The sequence below is a fragment of the Eutrigla gurnardus genome (genome assembly GCF_963514095.1).
Source record: "Eutrigla gurnardus genome assembly, chromosome: 9".
Classification (NCBI taxonomy): Eukaryota; Metazoa; Chordata; class Actinopteri; order Perciformes; family Triglidae; genus Eutrigla; species Eutrigla gurnardus.
Window position 1 is genome coordinate 28,078,386 of NC_139923.1, and position 25,447 is coordinate 28,103,832.

Here is a 25,447-nt window from a genome sequence, read left to right on the forward strand (position 1 = left end):
TTATGCAGCGATGCACGATCCAAAGCCCTTCATTTATTCTTTACAGCGAACCTTTCAGGCCTGTTTCAATTGGTCTCGTGGTAATTGTACTCACGTATCCATGGTAACGGTGTCATCATTTACTGTGTTCACACACAAAGCTACTTCAGGAGATATTATTCCAATAAATGCATGTGAGCAGGTCACGGGGAAGTCCAGCGAGGCTTCGATCGGCGGCTTCGTGCCCTTTGATATCAGATATTGACGTCAGAGAGATCGCTGACTTCGTGGAACGGCAAAATGCTTCTCTGAACTTTTCTCACTTCCAGCTCACAGGCCTTTGTTTTCCCAAAGTAACTAAATACTCACTGTGGGGTTCAGAACTGCATGTTTAAATGTCATAATATATATAATGTAGGGTCGCCCATGAAGTTGGAATAATGTTATCTATGAATTAAACTCACCTGTGAAATTGTGACACATGATAATGATAATAATGCACCTGGTCAACAGTGATGATGGATGCATTTAAATAGGAATAAACAGAGGATTGTGTCTGAAAACAAAATATTCAAACTTTATGGGCAACAGTATTTTAATAAAACATATTTTAGCTGAAAACAAATATATGTACATGTACATCTCCATATTTTGTACATGTATTTGAAATCTAAACAATATGCAAAGCCTTGAAACACGTCTGTTGTGATTATGAACCCCTCCCCGCCAAAAAAAAAAAAAAAAAAAGGCTATGCAGAATGGGACATAACCTGAGTTCACATTCACCTTTCCCATTAGAGTGAATAGACTCGGGATCTGCTGCTAGTCTCCGCAAAAAGGGGGCGGGGCAACGGTGAAACCCACATGACACAGATACAGGAAGCTGGTGATACTTGTTACACGTTCTAGAGGTTTTTAGGTGCTCTTTTTTCCACCGACCTGCAGATGGAGTGGATCTCGTGCATGTCTTCGTCCTTGCGGGCGTTGTCGGCGAGACTGTCGCCCAGCGTCATCAGACACTGAGCGAAACCCTTATAGATGGAGTGACACCTCCGGGCTGACGACGCTGCGACGGGGCACAGGCTCGGCACTGCAGGGGAGAAAACACACACACAGAGGGAAAAAAAAGATGAAGTGGAAGTTGAACTCTGGAAATCAATCAAAGGAATATCAACGCAGCCTCGGACGATAAATGTGTTTCTGTTCCTCGTTGTTAACGGATGTGGATGTTAGAGAGACATCAGACCAGAGAGCATCTGTCCAGCGGGCGACACCGCCGAGGTGGAGGGTTATCTGTCATACAGGCAGAGCCTCAGACAGCTGTGGGTCCTTCCTTCCTCCCCATCTCACTCATTCAGTGTTTATAATCCGCCGCCGAACCATCGCTCACAGCGAAGACGAGACACGTCGAGGCTCGTTGAGCAGGAAATGGAGACGCAACGGAGGAGAAAGGTATTTATTTATCCCCGGTGATCCGATTCTGTCCAGACCAACAACAACAACAACACGATCACGAGCCAGTAACCTCGTCTGGAGGAGCATCGTGGGAAGATATACATTAAAAAGTCCTGTGTACGCCGATTGCTCACTGACGGGCTGTTGTCATAGAAACAATCAACCAATCCCAATGTGGAGGGCGGGATTCCTACGAGCTAGCTACATTCACGAAAAATAGTTGTCAACGAGATCGACGCAGCTGCACAAGTGTGCACAAGTCCCCTGCTTTCTGGTCTGTTGGACTCTAAATGGACCTGTCAATCAGCAGGTAAGCCCCGCCCCCTAAAGCATCCCCTGCTTTCTGGTCTGGTGGACTCTAAATGGACCCGTCAATCAGCAGGTAAGCCCCGCCCCCTAAAGCATCCCCTGCTTTCTGGTCTGGTGGACTCTAAATGGACCATAATGTACTAAATGAACATCATGCTGGATTGAAGAAGACTTGAAACTAGAGATTGAGACCATAAACTCATGTTTACAATGTTTACTGAGATAATACATCAAGAGAGAAGTAGGACCATTTACTCATAGACTTCTATACAACCAGAGAGGAGTCGCCCCCTGGTGGCCAGCAGAGAGAAGTAGGACCATTTTCTCATAGACTTCTATACAAGCAGAGAGGAGTCGCCCCCTGGTGGCCAGCAGAGAGAAGTAGGACCATTTTCTCATAGACTTCTATACAAGCAGAGAGGAGTCGCCCCCTGGTGGCCAGCAGAGAGAAGTAGGACCATTTTCTCATAGACTTCTATACAACCAGAGAGGAGTCGCCCCCTGGTGGCCAGCAGAGAGAATGCAGCTTTAAGGCACTTCAGCCTTGGATTTCAGCCTGGGTTACTAACTGCAGGTAAAGTCTGTGCTTTGGAGCAGAATCGGTTGTGATAATTTCTGATTCGAGGTCAACTGTCCACAACATGATGGATAATTTGCGTAATTCGAATTTAATTTAATCTAATTTTAGTCGTGCTGCATCCACAAACAGCTGGACAATTAGCGGTCCATCCAGGAAACCACTTCCTGTTTGTGTCTTTTATGAAAAATGTGGAGAAACCAGCCCCATCAAAGCTCCACCCAGGATTTCAAAATCAGACACTAAAGTGCAAAATTCAAGCAGGCAAACACAAACACCCCCCTGAGAACTCCCTCCCCACAAGTCCTACTTTGTACTTAGCTATTTACTGCTTCTCACCAAAGCCCAGAACTGTTTGTTGACTCAGATATTCTGAGATTTTCCAGAGATGCATCGGTTCATGGTTTTTGGTGTTGTACCACCATTTACATTCACAGAGGCTTGAAATGACAGGGAACTAAGCTTTAATGTACACACTGCAAAGCATTCGATCGCTTCTGGGACGTTGGGGCGCCGCTGTTTGATGAGGCTGATCCTTCTTCATCTTCTAAGCAGCAGCAAATGAACGAGAACCAGAGGCCCGAGCTGTTTCCAATATCACTCCCTTCCTTCACCTCAAAGCTAACACCCCGTCATGATGTTGCGTCTCGGTTACCGATTGGCCAGAACACCACCATGTGGCCCATTCCACGTTTTCATCCAGCATACAAACAGAACCATGCGGAGATATAAGCTGAATTTGACCAGAAAACGTGTACTTTATAAGAATCGCAGACATTTAAGTTACTACTGAAGCAAAAACAACTTCAAACTAAAAGCAAAACACAACAGCTTTTGTATCGGTCACCGAGGTTAGCGTCGACTGCTAACATTTGAGAGAAAATGCCTCTAGTTGTCACATTTGGCATTTATTTCCAACAAAGAGCAGCAGAACTACTTTTACTCTGTCCTTCGAACCACGACCAAACCAACCAGGATTCAAATCTCACGGCTTCAACCCTCCCGAGCCAGAAGGAGGCCGTGGAAAACGAAAAGGCCATGGTGTTTGATGTAGAGATCATGTCCTCCCATAATGTTGGACGCCGGAGATGAGGCTTCAGACGGAGACGGACAGGTAAGCAATAAATTAATGACCCGTCTGTCTGGAAAAACCTGTCGAGAACAAAAAAAAAACAAATGGACCAACTGGGCTGAAAGAGAAATTTAAATATCCGGGGAAATGATTGACGCTTGCGTGTTTTCTTCCCTCGTCCTAACTTAGCTAATGCTGAGTGATGGAGGAGGTGGAGACGAAAAAGGAGGTGCACTGACAGGTTTTTGGCAGCGTCTTTCTTTCGCCATCTGTTCCTCGTATCCCGTCTTTCTTCTGTTTTAATTCATCCCGTTACCCATTCATCTCGACGCTCCACGACGGGCGACGCACTGATGACTACCGGCCTGAAACGGCGTTTGAATAGTTATCACATACACAACAGAGGGGGTGAGACATAGTGGGGGGAGGGGGGTGATACATAGTTGAACTCCCTCTCACTGATAATGGAGCTGATGAAAGCTGTGATCTTTAATTTAGAATCGCATCCATTATTAGCGTGAAAAACAGCTTGATTTATATGATTTCTTTAATCGTCATCTTAACCATCCATCAAGCAAATCACCCCGGTGTGAATATATTCACTGTTTATTACGTCCGTTATCAGTTACGTGAAAGACTGATAGCAGTGGAAGAGAGTTCTCCGATCCGTAAATTGTGTAAAAGTACCAGGTACTACAGATTTAATGAATCCTACCATAAGGTGGTCGTGCAATTAGGGGTCGCATGACATATAAAATCGCAATTTGTCGTAGGTTTGATTGTAGTGTTTTGTTTTTGAGTGAAACCAATGTACGTCACCAACACAGCCGTTAGCTTAGCTTGCTAGCTACATAGCTTATCGATGTTACATCAGAAATGTAACGTTATCTCACCTGATCAGCCAGGAACGAAAGAACGAGCGAGATCTGTTGTTAGGGCATCGTAGCTTCAGAGAGATACGTCACATTTGAATACATAACCTATTACTGTTATACTACAAAATGCGACTTTCTTGACGTGTAAAATTATCTTTTAAATTGACATGCATCATATGTGTAGTTCACTGCACGATTCATATGGAATCAAAAAGAAATTCATCTCTTGCCGTTGACTGTCGTTATATTTTAGAGATAACAGCGAAAACCAGGTTACGATGTTATCGGTATCCGTGCTGATGCTAATCTTTGAAAGCTGTAGTTTTATCTTGTTTTTTTCCCGCTGTCACAAAGTTGTTTAACTTTGGTTTTGATTCGTGAAACTGCATTTTGCCAATTTCACTTTAAATACATATTTTTTTTTTATCTTTAGAAAGACGGATGAAAGAAATCCTCAGTGAGATGTTTCACGTCGTTACAGAAGCTCTCGCAAAACAAAGACTCAAGATCTCTTTGGACGAGGACAAAAGGAAGGAAGAATAAACGTTTTCTTTCTTTTAAATATCTGTATTTGATGAGCTTTCCTCTTTGAGCCTCAAACAGGTTAAAAAGGGACTTTTCTTTTTTCGTGAAACTCCTAACGAAGTTACCGCTAATTATACGCTGCTTCAAAACCAATTTAATCTTTAACAATTTAAGTCGTTGAGTAAATGTGAGTTGTTGCTTTCCACTACTAAAGACTGATAAATTACTATGACAAGTGAAAACCCAGAATATAGGCTCAGCTTCAGCACATAGGCCTGAAATTATTATTATTAAATTATAAATGCTCACACACAGTTGAGATCTCATTGATTGTCAATACCTGCCATGTTAACACAGGTGCATGAGAGTAGATACATAAAATCATGTTGGAAAAGTTGGAAATTATATTTTTCTCATAAATTTGGACTTTTGAGATAATTACGTAGCGCTGCTTCGCTCGCTGTGTGTTGAAGACTAAGTGGGGTAGAAGGTTATTAATAACAACATTTTAATGTTAATGTTATGAATTAAACTCCAAAGCTTTGGACTGTTTGGATTCTACTTTCAAACTTCAAACTGAACTATGGAAAAATTAACGACATGAAAATCCAAATAAGTCACCTGCTAATACTATATGTCTAGGGCTTTTATTGTGAAAGGTAAGACTGGAAAGAGTGGATTTTGTCTCCGCTGAGGAACACATTTTGCCACTTCGCTTCAGACAACAGAGCCTCCGTGTTGTCGATCCATAAATGACAGCTCAGAAACATTCACTTTGTACAACTTTTTTGTCACCTAATATTCGAATTCTGTGTTAAATTATTCATGACCAAGAAAAAAAAACATTCAGAGGGAGCAAAGGCTTGAACTCGGATAGATGGAGAGCATTAAGAGCAGCTGCTGCAGGATTCTACTGTGAATCCACGTTTAAATGCAAAATGGTCTTTTCTTTGAAGATCTAAATTTAGCAGTCGGTGTCATTTACATGCTAGTCGTAGAAAACACTTCACAAATACAGCTGTCCATTCAAAGCCATTAGTTACATGTTTCAAGAATAAAAAATAAGGTAAATTAAAGGTCGACTCCTCCGTCAACATCAAAGTAACACCCAAAGAGTGACACGGTCCCTCACGACTGCTAACGATGTTAGCGAAGACTGTGCTCATCCCTCGTTGTGATCATTTTCAGAGCTGCTAATGACCGTTTTTCTTTTTCACAGAGCCATGATGGTCCTCTTCAAGGGTGCGACACATGCATCATGTCGTGATTAGCACCCAGGACAGCGACGCTAACGCCGCTGAAGAGAGCGCGACTGTCCCAGAAGTGGTTTGTCGTGACGAGTGAAAGGCAGAGTGGAGCCCGGCAGGTGAACAGGAGATGCTGATTGTGTCAGACACCGCATCACCACAGCCCCCCAGAGACCTGCTGTTTAATATTTAATAAACCAGACCTTCTCCCATCGCCATACTCTCTTTGTGGTGGGGTTTTCTTCTCCTTTAGGAAACCTATTGATTTCTGGCAGGGTTGTTCACGGAGCCTGAAGAGTATTGGCTCCACTCATCTCCATCAAGTTTTAATGAAGACCTGAGGAAGGAAAGCGGCTGTAGGAAGATGAGGAGGAGGAGGAGAAGTGTGAGGGAAATAGAGATGAGGTGACGGGGAAGAGAATAGAAAGTGACCGAGAATGCTGGATATATAATAACAGGGCAAAGGAGATGATGAGAGAAATTCAGGGGCCCGATCAGGCAAGTTATCATTGAAAAACAAGCAAAAACTCTCTTTTGAAGATGAAGATATTCCATCTACAAACACCTATAAAGCTACCGAATCAACATGCTTGATGTTCGTTTGATCTGTCAGAGGTATTTTGTGTCAATCCGTCCTGCATTTTCGAGTCCAGCTAGCCTCCAGAGGGGTTCCTCCTTCATCTATAGCCTCCAGAGGGGTTCCTCCTCCATCACTAGCCTCCAGAGGGGTTCCTCCTTCATCTATAGCCTCCAGAGGGGTTCCTCCTCCATCACTAGCCTCCAGAGGGGATCCACCTTTGTCTCCAGAGGGGTTCTTCCGTTGTTGCTAACCTCCAGAGGGGTTCGGGTTCCACCTTTGCCTCTAGCCTCGAGAGGGGTTCCTCCAGGGGTTTCCACATTTGTCGCTAACCTCCGGAGGGGTTCCTCCTTCATCACTAGCCTCCAGAGGGGTTCCTCCTTGTTCACTAGCCTCCACAGGGGTCCCACCTTTGTCTCCAGAAGGTTTTCCTCCTTCATCTCTAGCCTCCAGAAGGGTTCCTCCTTCATCTCTAGCTTCCAGCGGGGTTACCCCTTTGTTGCTAGCCTCCAGAGTTCTTACAAACAAAATCAGAATTGGCAAAAACCGTAATCTGACTTTTAAAAAATCCGAAGCAGCCACGAAAAATGCAACGGTGCACATTTAAGTCCTGACACTGAAACTGTCAGCGCCTTCCCTCGTCCCTTTACAACTATTCCAACTCCCTGAGCTGCTCCAACGCTGCTGAGCTCCCAGATACATGAAGCTGGACAGGTTTTCTAGTTAAGAGATGCTCCAACAAGCTTGGAATCAATGTGGCAATATCTATGAATTATGTCTTATTCCGCCAATTGTCATGAATAAGTGTAAATCAACAGGATATAAAGTAGTCCCATGATGCACTGATTTGAATTTCTACACTTCTTTATCTTCTCCAGTGAAGTTCTGTATGATTATCTCCACCAGTTACTATTCAAACTGACACGATTTCTTGGGAAATCAAGACAGGGAAGCACATCTGTTCCACTGGCAGGAATGTGTCCCTGTTTTGGCTTCTAGACTAATTGATTGCTTGATTGAGCCTTAACCCCCCTCACGATGAGGTCATCAGGGGTCTGACAGGGCGGCTTTGTTTAATTCTTCATGGCTCTGGGTTTAACACTGTATCCTCACATGTTCTTCTGGTTTATCTTACACATATGCAAGGAGCCAGACATCTACCCACAGGGTTTTCATGTTATTAGAGCTTTTTAGACCAAATAGTCCAGTCAGGATATCATCAACGTCTGAGGGATTCATTCTCTGGGGACCATGAATGCCATGAATTCATCCAATACTTGACTGATCGACAGACGTTGCCGTAAATGATGATGTGGTTGTGCATTCAGGTTGTTCAGGGTCTGACCCTGAATCCTGCTTAGTAAATGCCGGGGAGGGCTCCGCTCCCCTTTTAGACGGGAAGAGCAGGTAAAGAAAATAAATCATTGAATGAGCCTAAGGCATAGCCAACTCTAGAATTTAAATAATTTGTGTCCATAGAGAATTATTAACACTCTTGCAGGACTTTCCCCCCATTAGTCAGTGCCAAGGTTAGCGCAGAAGTGTGCCCACCGACTGATTCTGAATGGACTTCTTTAAAGAGCAGCAGGGCCGAGTTTGAATTTATGTTATTGGAGTTGTAACTTTAAAAAAAGTTGTTTTACAGCAACAAGACCCGGGCTAGACGAAGACGAAGGAGACGTAACCGAGATGTGGACGCGAGTCAAAAAAATACAAGAGACAGAGAAGAGAAAGACACTTGAAGCTAAATGCTTATTGGAAGAATCACTCCAGCTGCTCGGACACATTAGTGCTGAGGGGATCAGATCAATGACGGAACAGCTGATCAACTGCTTCTCAACCTGCCTTGATTAATATTTGATATCTGAACTAAGACACTGCCCAGGGAGGGAGACGGAGAGGTGTGCTGATTGATTGATATGGACGGCCAGAAAAAAATTCTCAAGGCTTTGCTGACTTGATTGTGATCGAAAAGAGATAAAGGGGATAAAAAGAGACGGAGAAGTGCGGGGAAAGGCTGAGGGAGGTTGACGAATTGCGCTGACAAATTGTATTTTGTTTTGGCAGAATTGTTTAGGACTATTGATGTCAGGGAAATGTTGCTCCCGCTGCACCTAATACAGCGGGGTATAATATCTGTGTGACAAATGTTAAAGGATAATATACAATATTTTCTTATTGTCAACAAATCCCATGAAAAGACTCATATTGCTCGTCTGTCTCCCCGAGTCCATTTATTCCTTGTCAAGATGTAAATCTTTGGAAAATAACAGGCGACAAAAACAGTTTCATTCGTCAAAAAAAGAGTAAAAGTTACCAAGGAGGCAAAGTGGGCAACAAATTCAGGGGGTGATACTAAATCCAAGTTCTGGATACTTTTGGGGAAAAACAAATGCATTTCATTTTCTACAACTATTCCAGGAGTCAGACTAGAGCAGCAGCACCACATAGTTACACTATATAGTGATACTGTATTTTCTGGCAGCCTCACTCGGGGCACCAAAACCCCAGAGATTTGCAGCTCAACGTTATCGGAGCTGCCAAGTCTCACCCTTTGACTCACGCAAATCAATGAGCTCACACTCTCATACCTCGTACTTTTTGCGTAATAAATAAATAATAAATAATGTGGTGGCAGCCTCGTACTAAGCACACATGGCGTAGCTACAAGAAAAGAATAAGATACGCCGTTAGCTAACCAAGAGCCTTCAAAAATAAAACTATTTTGTTATTTTATTTGTCCGAATGTGACTTGAGTTGTCAGATTTATGAGTATTTTTAATTTCTACTTGTGCTGGTCAATTATGAACAATTATAGGAGACTTGTTTTATTAACGTTTTAAAAAGTGGGTAGGGGGAGGGGCTGCCTTCAAAATCACATAATTTCACTCTGAACTTTTGGTGAAACTTGGCCGCCCTGATGCTTCGTTGAGTCAGGCCTAACCCTGAAACATCCAAAAACTAAATCTTCTATATTCTTTTCTATTTCTTGGAGTGTAACGGGCAAACAGAGTTTTTTTGTGTTTTCAAAACGTGGTCAGTGTGGTTTGTATCACCAAGAAAACAAAACAACAAATTTGATTGTTGTGTAACGTGATTCATGTCGTTTTGAAAGATGTTTTTTGACCTTTTGCGACTTGTTCACATTCATTGAGATTGTTTGGGAAACTTCAAGGGACTGACCTTTTTTCCCTTTTTTTGTACGTCTTTGATTTGTTGCCTCAGAGATCACTCACTCACTGAGAGGATGAAAACACACCAAAAACTACGATTTAAGTACCTAAATCCATTAAACCGGGATTTTAAACACGATGGAGCCTTCAACTCCATCAATCACATTCGTTAGCAGCGCGGGATGTAACCTGCTGTTGGCCCCTGACTCTGGTTTGTGATCATCCCTGTAACCCACGGTTACAGCTGAGCCCATTCAACATGGCAGCATCTGAGTAATTCAAATACAGAGAGGGATGTTTGAGATCCGTGACGATGCCACGTCTCCGCCGCTTCAACGTGACGTGGATCTGCTCACAGATCTCGGCTCGGAGGACTCAAATCCAGCCAAACTCTCTCCCCGTGGATCTCTGTTGTCGTGCCAACGCCACCACAGTGCTTTGTGCTACAGTTCCAGCGAAGGTGTTGTTGTTTACGAACGGAAAAACATCAAAGTCCGTTTTCAAAGCGGCGTGCTGCGTGTGGAGCGGCGACAACGCGGCGGCGAGGGGTTGCTGCCACGTTACACAGCGAAGCATCGCACGCAGTCATCATGGTGGAAAGTCTTTCAGAGAATAGAAGCTGGACACACACACACACACACACACACACACACACACACACACGAAAAGACAACGTACTGATCTATTCATGAGTTTGGTCGTGCAGAGGCTGGCAAGATCACTGCTGAGTGGACTGAAATGCTGCTGATGCCTGCTGCTCAGCTCACCTGACACACACACAAACACACACACACACACACACATCAGTATCTCGAGGGAACCCATTCAAATTGATTAGACCTGCAGCTATTTTTCTTCAAGTGTCAAGCCGTCCCTGAATGATGCACATGGCTCCATGTGAACGCCCCGCCTCTTACACACACACACACACACACACACACACACACACACACACACACACACACACACACAGCAATGCTATGGTAACTTTCCCTACGGAAACTTCGGCCTCCCTTTGCCTCGTCACACACGGAGCTAATGATGGTCTTCATGGTGACAGGCCTCATTGCGTGAGAAACAACGTCCCATTGCAACTCTGTGTGTGTGTGTGTGTGTGTGTGTCTGTGTGTGTGTGTGTGTTTATGTATGTGCGCATATGTGTGTGTTGGGGGGGGGGGGGGGGATTTTCTCACATAATTCATTAAAATACGGGCAAATTAAGCATGCATTTGTACACACAGTATGTATACGGTTTGTCCTCTATGCATATTAATGTGTGTGTGTGTGTGTGTGTGTGTGTGTGTGTGTGTGTGTGTGTGTGTGTGTGTGTGCACATGGGACCAGAAGTGAACAACATCACTGATAATGAGAGCGGTCCAGGTCTTTACATAGGAAACCTGCTGCAGCTTCTGGACACACTCACACACACACACACACACACACACGCACACACACACACACAGCAGCGAGTGTTTACATGTGATGCTATGGTAACTTTCCCTACGGAAACTTTGGCCTTCCTCTTGAAAACATAAATAGAACTAATGATGGTACTCATTACCTGCAACCTGCTCTACTGCACCTTTCCATTAACACCTGTGTGTGTGTGTGTGTGTGTGTGTGTGTGTGTGTGTGTGTGTGTGTGTGTGTGTGTGTGTGTGTGTGTTATATGACTGTAAAGGAAGAGGGGGGGAATGAAAGCGGAGGTCCTTCGTTACTGAGGTGTGAGGCGACCTGTGAAAAGGTCCAGTTCAACACCTGTTGACATGAAAGCTGAGCAGAGGAGGTGTGTGTGTGTGTGTGTGTGTGTGTGTGTGTGTGTGTGTGTGTGTGGTGTGTGTTATCCACACTGAATTGATGTCTTATTGGTGTAAACTCTGCCTTCCGCCCAGATGGGTCACATTAAAAGCAGATAATAGATAATAGTAGTGGGATAAAAAGTATGATATATGCAAGTAAAAGTAAAAGTACAACGTATAAAGTAACATCAAATATAATTATTCAAGTGTTATCAGCACCTCTGACCCAACGAGTCTTTCTGAACACAAACACATGCAGCAACAACACAAGCCGACCTCGTTAACGGTCCTTATGTGTCGAAGGATTAGAGCCAAACAGGTTGAATCTGTCTTCATCTCCCGCTGCAGCGTAAAAAACTACAATCAGTCTCCTCTGCTGGTCCTGGAACATCAGGGAGTCTGACAAAGTCTTTTCCAGACCTGGAGAGTCCAGTGATTCAATCATTGATTTGAGTCAAATCATAGAATGTAGCATAGTTGAAATTTTAATTACCATTCATCAAAATGTGATAGTATTTTTCTTATTTCACACGTTTCCTCCTATTTCGTAGAGTGGTTGTCATGGTTACGGGTGCACCGTCGGAGCAGTGAAAACGTTATTAAATGACTGTGGCTGTTTTTAGTCTGCTCAACACAAAGCTTCATTAAGGGTCGGTGAATTCAGACAATCTGACATTTAACCTGCATCATTTCAGGCTAATATTTGAGAAATGCTCACGTTACGCATTTAAATGTAGTCAGAAAATAATAGTAAAATGTCAGCTGGCCTCCGAAGGGAAGTGTACGGGTTTAAAGACGTGTTACGTTATTTGAGCTGACTTCCCCGAACAGTAACGTAAACGTATTAATATCGTACACCCTCATAGAAACGTGTCGAGCAGAACATTCTCTGGATATTAGCTGAATCTCACACCGATTAACGGAACATCCGAAACATCTTTCCTCATTCTAAACTGATTCAAGTGTTTATTTGGATGCTGTGAAATCGACTATTAGTCCACTTAATAGCTGAAAATCCTTCCTTCGTCCTACTTTTCCCCATAAAAATATGAATACCACCAGTAATGAAATGTGTTTAGCGGTGTTTTTACAGCAGGACGCTGGAGTCATCGGCGCTCTGATCTACGCTGGTCTGAGACTTCGTTTAATCCCGACTCGGCTGACGAGAGCAACTTTCCCTCCGACGATGAAACGGAGCGAGTATCCGAGTTTACGCCGGCCTTTTAAGTCTGATGAGGCGTGTGATCAGTGATTAAATTGGCTTTAATAGCGGGGAGGTCTGAGCATGTGTGTGTGTTCACACCGTTTGATGGAAATTGGTGAAATTGGAGCTCACGTCTACATTTCTGGGCCTTTTGCAGGTGTTCATGAAAGAGAGAAACCGGCCTTTTATCCCTCGTTTGAATCCTCTTCTCTTCATAATCACATCTTCTCTCAATAATCACGTCTTCTCTCAATAATCACGTCTTCTCTCAATAATCACATCTTTTCTCAATAATCACGTCTTCTCTTCATAATCACGTCTTCTCTCAATAATCACGTCTTCTCTTCATAATCACATCTTCTCTCAATAATCACATCTTCTCTCAATAATCACGTCTTTTCTCAATAATCACGTCTTCTCTTCATAATCACATCTTCTCTCAATAATCACATCTTCTCTCAATAATCACGTCTTTTCTCAATAATCACATCTTCTCTCAATAATCACATCTTCTCTCAATAATCACATCTTCTCTCAATAATCACATCTTCTCTCAATAATCACATCTTCTCTCAATAATCACATCTTCTCTCAATAATCACGTCTTTTCTCAATAATCACGTCTTTTCTCAATAATCACATCTTCTCTCAATAATCACATCTTCTCTCAATAATCACGTCTTCTCTCAATAATCACGTCTTTTCTCAATAATCACGTCTTCTCTTCATAATCACGTCTTTTCTCAATAATCACATCTTCTCTCAATAATCACGTCTTTTCTCAATAATCACATCTTCTCTCAATAATCACATCTTCTCTCAATAATCACATCTTCTCTCAATAATCACGTCTTTTCTCAATAATCACATCTTCTCTCAATAATCACATCTTTTCTCAATAATCACATCTTCTCTCAATAATCACGTCTTCTCTCAATAATCACGTCTTCTCTTCATAATCACATCTTCTCTCAATAATCACATCTTCTCTCAATAATCACGTCTTTTCTCAATAATCACGTCTTCTCTTCATAATCACATCTTCTCTCAATAATCACATCTTCTCTCAATAATCACGTCTTTTCTCAATAATCACATCTTCTCTCAATAATCACGTCTTCTCTCAATAATCACGTCTTTTCTCAATAATCACGTCTTCTCTTCATAATCACGTCTTTTCTCAATAATCACATCTTCTCTCAATAATCACGTCTTTTCTCAATAATCACATCTTCTCTCAATAATCACATCTTCTCTCAATAATCACATCTTCTCTCAATAATCACGTCTTTTCTCAATAATCACGTCTTCTCTTCATAATCACGTCTTTTCTCAATAATCACGTCTTTTCTCAATAATCACATCTTCTCTCAATAATCACGTCTTTTCTCAATAATCACATCTTCTCTCAATAATCACGTCTTTTCTCAATAATCACATCTTTTCTTCATAATCACATCTTCTCTCAATAATCACATCTTCTCTCAATAATCACGTCTTCTCTCAATAATCACGTCTTTTCTCAATAATCACATCTTCTCTCCACCTCTACATGATCTTCAAACTAGGCTAAAATTTGAAAAAATATCACGTCACAAGCAAAAACAATGGCGATTCACAATATTACATTCACGATACCGGTGCTTAAACTCGACCACATGTTATTTAACAACAAAGACTTTAAGTGCATCACAGAGAAAACATCTCTTATTAGGGAAAAGCTTATAATCAAACTATTTTAAATCATCGTGAATCTACCTGCATAAATTAACGATTTAAAAAAAAAAGGTAACATCTCTGGTTTTATGCTACGTGATATATTGCGTCATTAATTCCAGTACCACCGATAGTTTACAATGTCATTGTCCTTATAAATATGTATATATATTATGAATATATATATACACACAAACACACACAGTATATATACACTCTTTATTCTTTTTGTTAACCTTGTTTTAGTTGTAAAAAATGGAGCGCAGATTGGTTAATAGGGGGGTAATATGCAGAGAAAAAAAGTCGCAAATTTGCGAGTTTATAAATATATATATATATATATATATATAGCCGATATAAACAAGTTGCTTGGTTCCGCCAACACCAGATTTGCCGTTGCTATGACAACAAGTGAAATGTACCACTTTCATCCAAGCGCCCCGATCAATTAACACCCATAAGATGACAATTTGGCGTCGTATAAATAAAAACAACAATAAGCATCAACATCATCAACGAGGCGTTGGGATGGATTCATTGGAAAAATAAATGCGTACATTCATAGGAAGTTAGCTAGCATAAATGCCGGTATTAGCATCGTAATGAACTCAAAATGTTGCCACTTTATAAACTTGCACATATGCATTTTTTCTCTGAATATTGCCCTCCTCTCTCGGCTCCTTCTCTTTCCTCGTAGATAAGAAACTGTGACCTAAAGGTGAAGGACGGAGCGGTGAAGCATCTGAAGGTGTATTATCGTCTCTGGGCTCGACTTCCTGGTGATTTCTGAATATTCATCGGAGCGTCGCTCAGCCGGAGTTCATCCCGAGAGCATCCCGATCACACGCGTGGGCCACGCCCCCCCCCGCCGTGAAATATGTCTATGTTTCTCCTTACGCTCCTCATGGGACCGTTAAATCCTCTACATATGCTAATGAGGCGGCGTGACAAACAGGAAGTGCTGATTGGGACACATTTCTGCCTCGGAGGAGCGACGGGGCTCCAACATGACAACCCCCTCTACCCCCCCACGAAAAAGATGAATAATTACAAGCCACTTAACCCCCCCTTTTTTGGTCTGTAATAAATGTTGCCATGGTTACGGCACGCCACGCTTACAGTCAATACGCCGTGTCAGCAGAACATCCACTTCCACTTTGTATGCGGCTGGAGTTGCTCCTCCTCCTCCTCGGCAACATTTCCCCAGTTTAAATCAATGTGCAGCTCCTCCGTGCCGGGTCTGATCCCAGACCTGCCGCGGTGCAACCGGAGGGCCAACGAAGGGATTACCCGCTCCCCAAACCCAGAATACACAAACAGATCCCGTTAACAATTACTGCAGGAAAAAAAGGTCTGCAGGATTTAAAAGCCGGATAATCTCAACACATATTCAGACATTCAGACGCACGCCGACAGTTTACTTCCCTTCATTTAAGACTTGTTGGTCGGGATCTTCAATCCATCAATGTCCCCGATCCAGAGACCAGGACCCTGATCCAGAGACCAGGACCCCGATCCAGAGACCAGGACCCTGATCCAAAGACCAGGACCCCGATCCAAAGACCAGGACCCCGATCCAGAGACCAGAACCCCGATCCAGAGACCAGAACCCTGATCCAGAGACCAGGACCCCGATCCAGAGACCAGGACGCTGGTCCAGAGAACGGAACCCTGATCCAGAGACCAGGACGCCGGTCCAGAGAACGGAACCCCGATCCAGAGACCAGGACGCCGGTCCAGAGAATGGAACCCCGATCCAGAGAACAGGACCCCGATCCAGAGACCAGGACCCCGATCCAGAGATCGGGATTCCAATCCAGAGACCAGAACCCCGATCCAGAGAACAGGACCCCGATCCAGAGACCAGGACCCCGATCAAGAGACCAGAACTCCGATCTAGAGAACAGGACCCCGATCCAGAGAACGGAACCCCGATCCAGAGAACAGGACCCCGATCCAGAGACCAGAACTCCGATCCAGAGATCGGGATTCCAATCCAGAGTCCAGAACCCCGATCCAGAGAACAGGACCCCGATCCAGAGAACGGAACCCCGATGCAGAGATCGGGATTCCAATCCAGAGAACGGGACCCCGATCCAGAGACCAGGACCCCGATCCAGAGAACGGAACCCCGATCCAGAGAACAGGACCCCGATCCAGAGACCAGAACTCCGATCCAGAGATCGGGATTCCAATCCAGAGTCCAGAACCCCGATCCAGAGAACAGGACCCCGATCCAGAGAACGGAACCCCGAAGCAGAGATCGGGATTCCAATCCAGAGAACGGGACCCCGATCCAGAGACCAGGACCCCGATCCAGAGAACAGGACCCCGATCCAGAGAACGGAACCCCGATGCAGAGAACGGGACCCCGATCCAGAGACCAGGACCCCGATCCAGAGAACAGGACCCCGATCCAGAGAACGGAACCCCGATGCAGAGATCGGGATTCCAATCCAGAGAACGGGACCCCAATCCAGAGAACGGGACCCCAATCCAGAGAACGGGACCCCAATCCAGAGAGCGGGACGCCGGGAGGGTAACGGACTGAAATGTTCTGACGTCCGCGGCGTTCGGATCATGAATAGAAACTAAAATGCGAGAGGAAAAGTTTCCCTTGAATTCATTAAAAACTCAAATATTAACGTCTCCAATTATTTCTTAAATCTTCGTGTGCATCCTCCCAGTTATTCTCTTAATCACGACCCCGACACACCGTTCTCTACGTCCTATTAGCCACCGCTGGCTATAATCCGGGTCCGTGGTTCGGATTTAACGAGTGAAAGCTGCGTGCTAAGCTCCGGCCTCGGCTTCAGGTTGCTGGTGCGAAGCCAATTACGCCGAGCGGCTGCCAAACCCCCGTTATACTTCCCACAAACAAACATGGAGACTGTGATGAAGGCGGGCCGAAGGCCAGACGGGCCGGCGCCGCCGCTAACGGAGTCGGGGACAGATCAGAGGGAGTCTCGGATGAACGCCGGGGTCCGATACCGGTGGATCTCTGGCAACGTCTCTCTGGCAACGTCTCTCTGGCAATCAGAGACCCTGGCAGGTCACCAGGCAACGAGCTGACTCGGCAAAAAGACGCCAGCAATCGTTTTTTGGCTGTAATGAAGGTCCTCATGAATCTGACTGATTAAATATACAGTTCAACCACAGACACACACACTCTCTCACACACACACACACACACAGACACACACACACTCTCTCACACACACACGTTAATTACTACGACCTTCGGTTCGTCATTAAAAAGCAAACGATCATCAGAGTCGTTTTGGTTTTGACTTGATTTGATTTTTATTTTTGATTAAAAATGTTCACAAAAAAGAGAAAGTTCTTGTTTTGTTGAAATGTCTTTTTGAGTGAATAAGTGAATAAGTGAGTGATTGAATAAGTGAGTGATTGAGTGAATAAATGAGTGAGTGAGTGAGTGAATAAGTTACTGTTTTTGGAGAGAGGCTGAATGATGAGGATGAATATGAATGAAGCTCCGTTTGAACCGACATGTAACAAGTTAAAGTGAAACTCCTCCAGAGGGCTGATGGGTAAAACCTCACTCTCTCACTGGGCGATCAAACAAAGGAGAAACCTGACAGAGAGAGAGAGAGAGAGAGAGAGAGAGAGAGAGAGAGAGAGAGAGATGCAGTTATCTGAGAAACCCAAAAAAAGATTAAATATGAGAGGAGGGAAGTTTGAGGAGACTCCGGGGGGAAGCAAGAAAGCAAGGTTGGTGAGGAGAGGAAGAAGGGGAGGGGGGAAGAGGAGGAAGAGGGGAGGAAGAGGGGGAGGGAGAGGGGGAGGAAGAGGGGGAGGGAGAGAGGGAGGAAGAGGTGGAAGAGGTGGAAGAATAGGTGGAAGAGGGGGAAGAGGGGGAGGAAGAGGGCACCTTGAGAAGGGAGAGAAAGGAGAAAATAACGGAGGGGGAGGAGCCTAAGTTTTCTAGTTAAACTGCTAAACTGCTGTGAGAGACAGACCGAAGTCGCTCAAAGTCGCTCTGCCGCGGTAAATGTCTGTCTGTCTGTCTGTCTGTCTGTCTGTCTGTCTGTCTGTCTGTCTGTCTGTCTGTCTGTCTGTCCGTCCCGTCAAACAAAGAAAGCAGGGATGTGAGGTCGCGATTTTTCTCACTGATTTCCCTGGTCTCTCTCTCTCTCTCTCTCTCTCTCTCTCTCACTCACACACACACACTTTCAGCTCCCACAGAACAACACTGGAGCGATTAAAAGCCCTTTGAACAAATGGTATTCAATGAGGAATATCACCTTTTCAAAAGGTGTGTGTGTGTGTGTGTGTGTGTGTGTGTGTGTGTGTGTGTGTGTGTGTGTGTGTGTGACACCTCCGTGTTGCACCACAGGAAGTGGAGGATCTAATAATTTTGGCAGGAAGCTTTTAGCATCAGCTCCAGTGTTCAGAAGATTTGCTCCCATCAGCCCTGGCGGCGTGTCACTTGACGCCACCTCACAAGAAAACAAACGCACCTGGTCGCCGCGGGAGACAAGAGGAAGAGGAGGAGCCAAGAGAAGAAGTTTACTCACCTAAATGATCGTGGAGACGATGTTCGACACAGCGCTCTCATTACATTCTAGTTATTACATTTGAAAGTAAAGAAGCTGAATCAGTACTTCTACTGTAGCATCGGTACTTCTACTGGAGTATCAGTACTTGGAGTATATGTACTTCTACTGGAGTACATGTACTTCTACTGGAGTATCGGTACTTCTACTGGAGTATATGTGCTTCTACTGGAGTATCGGTACTTCTACTGGAGCATCGGTACTTCTACTGGAGTACATGTACTTCTACTGGAGCATCGGTACTTCTACTGGAGTATCAGCACTTGGAGTATATGTACTTCTACTGGAGTATATGTACTTCTACTGGAGTATCGGTACTTCTACTGGAGTATATGTACTTCTACTGGAGTATCGGTACTTCTACTGGAGCATCGGTACTTCTACTGGAGTATCAGTACTTGGAGTATGTGTACTTCTACTGGTGTATCGGTACTTCTACTGGAGTATATGTACTTCTACTGGAGTATCGGTACTTTTACTGGAGTATCAGTACTTCTACTGGAGTATCGGTACTTTTACTGGAGTATCAGTACTTCTACTGTAGTATATGTACTTCTATGGGAGTATCTGTACTTCTACTTGAGTATATGTACTTCTATGGGAGTATCTGTACTTCTACTGGAGTATATGTACTTCTACGGGAGTATCGGTACTTCTACTGGAGTATATAGTCCTCTGATCCGTGTCTTTGGTCAGTTTAGCCGACAGGTAATTAAAAACTAATTAGAGTGAACTTCCTCTCCAGCTCGTAGTCGGGTCCGTGGGCGGATCTACAACCTGCTGAGCAATAAACTCCTCACGGTGTCGTTAACGAAAACATCAACTTAAAACGCTTACAAAAACATTTGTTCAAAATTCAACGAAATGCATAAACTTTGGCGAGTCTGTGTGCAGCGAAGTGAGATAATTACGGCGTCTATAATCCTCTGATTCACTCAAAGCTCGATGCAAATGGAGCCGCGTACCCAAAATAATGATCAGTTTCTGTCAAACAAAATCATAAACGTATGCGTTATTCATAAGTGAGTTTACACAAACATCACACGACAGCCAATCAGAGAGCTCCTAAAGCTCCAGACTCATCCCTCACACACTGAGTTGATGTGGCAGCTACATTTAAAAGTATGACAACAAAACGAGCACAAATCAAACTGCAGCATCTGATCAGACTGATGGATCGGACCTGGTGGGCCGTGTGCTGCGTTCAAATACATCTCTTTGTGTTTTTATTGATATTCACGTGAAAGGGTCACTACGACTGTTGGGCTTTGTCTTCTCATCTCACCCAGATGGTCCTACCAGGTCCTTCCTCTGGACCACCTACCCCGATCTGCACTTGAATTCCACGCCGTCTCTCTCAACATCATAGTGATCTATCGCCCACCCGGTCCTCTCGGTGACTTTTTAGATGAGATGGATGTCCTCCTGAGCTGCTCCCCTGATGATGGCACACCACTCGTCGTCCTCAGTGACTTCAACATCCACCCGGGAAAGCTGCAATCATCTGAATTCATTGACTTCGGGTGCAGTCGAATAGTCAAAAAATAAGGTCCTATCTCCTATTCCTTGACCTCTGGGGAAAACGTCACGGGGTTAAGGAAAGGCGATAGGAGAACTCAAAAGGATTTAGGAAAAGACGGCCGCGGTGCTCAGAGAATCCGACCGGACTTTCACTAAACTACGTCATTATAACGCGGCCGCTGATGATTGACAGCTGATGATCGGCACCGGCGATTACACCGGCGAGAAACTACAATAATGGACTACAAAAAACGCGTCGTCCACTAACTTCTCCACATGTTGGTTTTATAAACAGCTAGTTCAGAGACCGGCTTCAGGTCCAGCAGCTCCTCCTTCCTGTTTGACCGTTTGCTTTATTTACGTTTCATTTATGGTTTTAGTTTCGTTTTTGTCAAGTTTGTAATATGATTGAAATAAAAAAATAAAAAAATACCATTCAATTATTATCACTGTCCACACATTTATCATCACTATTCCAATTACTACATGTCTGCATGAACGTAATTGTTAAATATGCAAATAGGCATATCGTTTGAAGCATTGGAGCTCCTTTCCTTTGCATTTAGAGAATCCGAACGGCTCTTATCATGGCGGCCACTTGTTTACTTCCGGGTCACTTCTTCAGTTAGGAACCTTCCTAAGCAAAATAGACTATTCGACTGCACCCTTCTTCTCCGCATTTGACCTCACACTCTCCCCCTCTCCACCAACTCACCGGGCCGGGAACCAACTTGACCTTGTCTCCGCAAGATCCTGCGGCATCTCGGCACTCTCTGTTACCCCGCTCACCGTGTCCGACCACCACTTTGTGACTTTCTCCCTCCCCATGGAGCCCACCACATCCCTCCCCTCTACGCCTTGAACGGTCACCAGCCGCCGCAACCTGAAATCCCTCACTCCCTCCGCTCTCTCCTCAACTGTTATCTCCTCGCTACCATCCTCAGAACAGTTCTCCTTAATACCTACTGAGGAAGCCTCCTCCATCCTGATGTCCTCACTCTCCTCTTCTTTGGACACTCTCTGTCCCCCAATCTCACGACCAGCGCGATCATCTCCCTCCCCTCCCTGGCTTTCTGAACCTCTGCGAACCAACAGATCATTGTTGCGAGCGTCAGAGAGAAAATGGAAGAAATCGGGACAGCACGAGGACCTTACTCACTACCACCACCTCCTCTCTGACTTCACCTCAACTGTTTCGGCAGCTAAATCTGCCTTCTACGTGGCAAAGATCAACTCTTCTGCCTCCAACCCCAGGAAACTCTTCTCCATGTTCTCCTCCCTCCTCACCCCTCCTACCCCCCCCCCCCCCCCCTCCTTCCTCCCTTATTGCCGATTACTTTGCAACTTACTTTACCAAGAAAGTAAATGACATCAGCTCCTCATTCACGCCTATTCCCTCACAGAAGACATCTCCCCCAACCCTCAACTCGGATGGTCTTACCAGCTTTACCCCCCTCACCTCTGAAGACGTTCATGCACTTGTTACATCTAACCGTGCCACAACCTGCTCCCTCGACCCCATTCCCTCCTCTCTTCTCCAAGACATCTCACACGACATCTTGCCATTCCTCACCACCCTGATCAACTCCTCCCTCACCTCAGGTGTCATTCCAGCGGATTTTAAGACAGCTACCATGAAGCCTCTCCTTAAAAAACCCACCCTAGACGCTACTGACATCCAAAGCTACAGACCTGTATCTCTTCTTTCATTCCTCTCTAAAACCTTGGAACCTGCGGCCTACAACCAACTGTCATCCTATCTCTCACTGAACAACCTCCTAGACCCTAATCAATCAGGATTCAGGACTGCTCACTCCACTGAGACGGCCCTCCTCACAGTGACTCCTCGACCTATCTGCTGCATTCGACACAGTCAACCACCAAATCCTCCTCTCCACTCTGGCTGAACTTGGCATAACTGACTCTGCTCTCGCCTGGTTTACATCATACCTGACAAATCGCACCTTTCAGGTCACATGGAATGGCTCTATGTCCAAACCCTGTTCTCTGGACACGGGTGTCCCTCAAGGCTCAGTATTAGGACCGCTTCTGTTCTCACTATACACCAGATCACTAGGTTCTGTTATCACATCGCATGGATTCTCCTACCATTGCTACGCAGATGACACCCAGCTGTTCCTCTCTTTTCCCCCGTCCTCTGACACCCACATTGCAACTCGCATCTCGGACTGTCTGGCTGACATCTCTGTCTGGACAACTGCACATCACCTCAAGCTTAACCTGAATAAAACCGAACTCCTCTTCATCCCAGGGAAAGACTGCCCTCGCATGGACCTGTCGGTCACTGTCGAGGGCATCACAGTATTGCCGTCGTCAACTGCGAGGAACCTGGGTGTAATCCTCGATGACCAACTATCCTGCACCCCCAACATCACTACTGTGGCCCGATCCTGCAGATTTGCCCTCTACAACATCCGCAGGATTCGGACCTTCCTCACAAAGGATGCAACGCAACTCTTGGTCCAAGCACTGGTCATCTCCCGCCTTGACTACTGCAACTCTCTCCTGGCCGGACTCCCGGCCTATGCGATTAAACCATTGCAGCGTATCCAGAACGCTGCAGCACGCCTTATCTTCAACCTACCCAAATTCTCCCACGTGACCCCCCTCCTCCGTGACCTCCACTGGCTCCCTGTTGCATCCAATTCAAGACGATGACACTGGCCTTCAAGGCCATCAATGGAACGGCACCCATCTACCTTCAAACACGGGTCAAACCTCATGCCCCGAAGCGAGCACTTCGCTCCTCTACTTCAGCTGGCCGGCTGGTACCACCATCGCTGAAATCAAACAAATGTCGCTCAGCAAAGTCCAGACTCTTCTCTGTTCTGGTCCTCAGTGGTGGAACGAACTCCTGACCAATGTCAGGACAGCAGAGTCACTGCCATCTTCCGAAAAGGACTCAAGACTCACCTGTTCAGACCTCGACTCTATATAGCATGACCCACTAACACCCCCCCCCCCCCCCCCCCCCCCCCCCAAAAAAAAAAAAACCTTACCTATAGCACTCTGATCGTAGCACTGTCGCTCTTAACATACAACTTTACTCAGATGAGGACCTAACACTTGTTCTATTTTTAGCTCTTACTTTATCAGCAATGATACGTTGTGGTTTCTTTGTTTCCTTCTTTTGACAAATGTACTTATTGTAAGTCGCTTTGGACAAAAGTGTCTGCTAAATTACCTAAATGTAAATGTAAATGTAAATGTCTTGTAGTATTTGCCATATTTAAGTGTTTTTCATGCACTGATGGAGAGCAGCAGGAAGTCTTAATCCCTCCCCGGGATTTTTCATTCAACCCTCCTGTTACCCTCACATTTTTAAATATCTGTTATCCTTCGGGTCGATTTAAAATCCCTCGGCCTGGAATTTATTTCAGAATAATCGGAAAATCAAGAAACTCGTCTCGTTGACAGCTTTCAAATAAAGAGTAAAAGATTCCATGAGATGTCAATGTTTTAGCTGAACAGGCTCCATTATGTGTTTTTAATGGTATTTGTACTTGTATTTGTATGTTTGTGAATGTGTATTTGCTGCTGACTGTTTTGGCCATAAATTGGTTAAAAAAAAATGAATCACAATTACCCAGGTTTATCTTTGTTGACAACCTAAACAACCCATTTTAAAAAACATTACTTTACTACTTTATACATCCAGAATACATACATATGTAAAATTACTACGAATCTCTCGACCCGGTCGGAAGTTTACTTATTCGCCTCCATTAAATTAGGAAAGTCACATAATATAAAGCCCAAAAAAATAATAATGTTAACTCTGTTTTTTGAGATTAAACATTGAATGGAGTCAGATTGACCCGAGGATAACTTGATCTTTTTTTATGCAGATTAGTGAAAAATGTAAATACGTGCCAGAAAAACCGCCAATCCATCGGCAGTTCGGCTTTGTCCGATCAATATGACGTTTACTTACGTGAGCGGCCTCCGTCGGCGTACGCCGGTACAGCGACACAAAGTCATAAAACCCATAAAAACTTTGAGAACAACAAAGTTAACCAGACACATATTGTAATTCCTCCCCACGCTGCCCGGAGTAATCGCAGCGTCGCTACGGCACGGAGCTAATAACTAACGTTAATGGACGTCGCCTCGACTTAATTATTATGGTTATTACGACGCCAGCTATTCATTAAAGCTAAGCATCGGCCAAAAAGGTAAATTATAACGGCATCATGAAGTGTTGAAATATAATCCTGTAAAAAAATGTACTCTTTTGGTGACAAACTTGAATAAGATGTTTTCTCAGCAGAATAAAACAGGTATTATTAAAGCATCTTTAACGTTCCATCACTGTGCTGAGCAGCTATAATACATCATTAAAACTACTAACGCCACGATTATTTTATTTCTTTAAACAAAGAATACAATTATTCATTTTCAAACCATTTGGAGTGTTTTTTTATGCAAATAACCAGCAACGATGAGAGTAACAAAGTAGAAGTATAACATTGAGACGGAGGGGAGGAGGAGGACATCTAAACCCACTCTGTTTGTTCTTTTTAACAACTTTACTGATTTTGATTCACAGCTCTGAGCTGCTAGCTGCCAGATATTCTTCTCAGAAGGTGGTGGAGACCAAGACGGAGCCAAAAGGTCACAACGAGCTTGTTGGCATTAACCACATCGACTGTACGAGGTGATAATCGTGCTGGTTTTATTTTAAGGATTTCAAGGGTTTCTGGGTGTTTGTATTTCAGACACTGCTGATCGTTTACAACACTGTTCGTGGTCAGCGCGAGAAATCATGTCAACGTTGACTTATTCTACGTTACTTTTGTGACGACACTATACTTTACTTG

At 44.4% G+C, this 25,447-nt stretch overlaps 1 protein-coding gene across 2 annotated transcripts in view; it reads right to left on the reverse strand.

The window, feature by feature from the left end:
- The window catches only part of nrn1la (neuritin 1-like a), a 47,346-nt gene that overhangs the window by 13,059 nt on the left and 8,840 nt on the right, over window positions 1-25,447 (reverse strand). Inside the window, exons 1-2 of one of the 2 annotated variants that reach the window (XM_084016760.1) lie at window positions 1,226-1,332; window positions 919-1,069 (exon numbers count right to left, since the gene is read on the reverse strand). In XM_084016760.1, the coding sequence (XP_083872886.1) occupies window positions 919-1,069; window positions 1,226-1,235 (161 nt within the window). In that variant the 5' untranslated portion in view covers window positions 1,236-1,332. Of the gene's footprint in view, window positions 1-918; window positions 1,070-1,225; window positions 1,333-25,447 lie in introns of those variants that run through there. The other variant, XM_084016759.1, reaches the window with a different exon arrangement.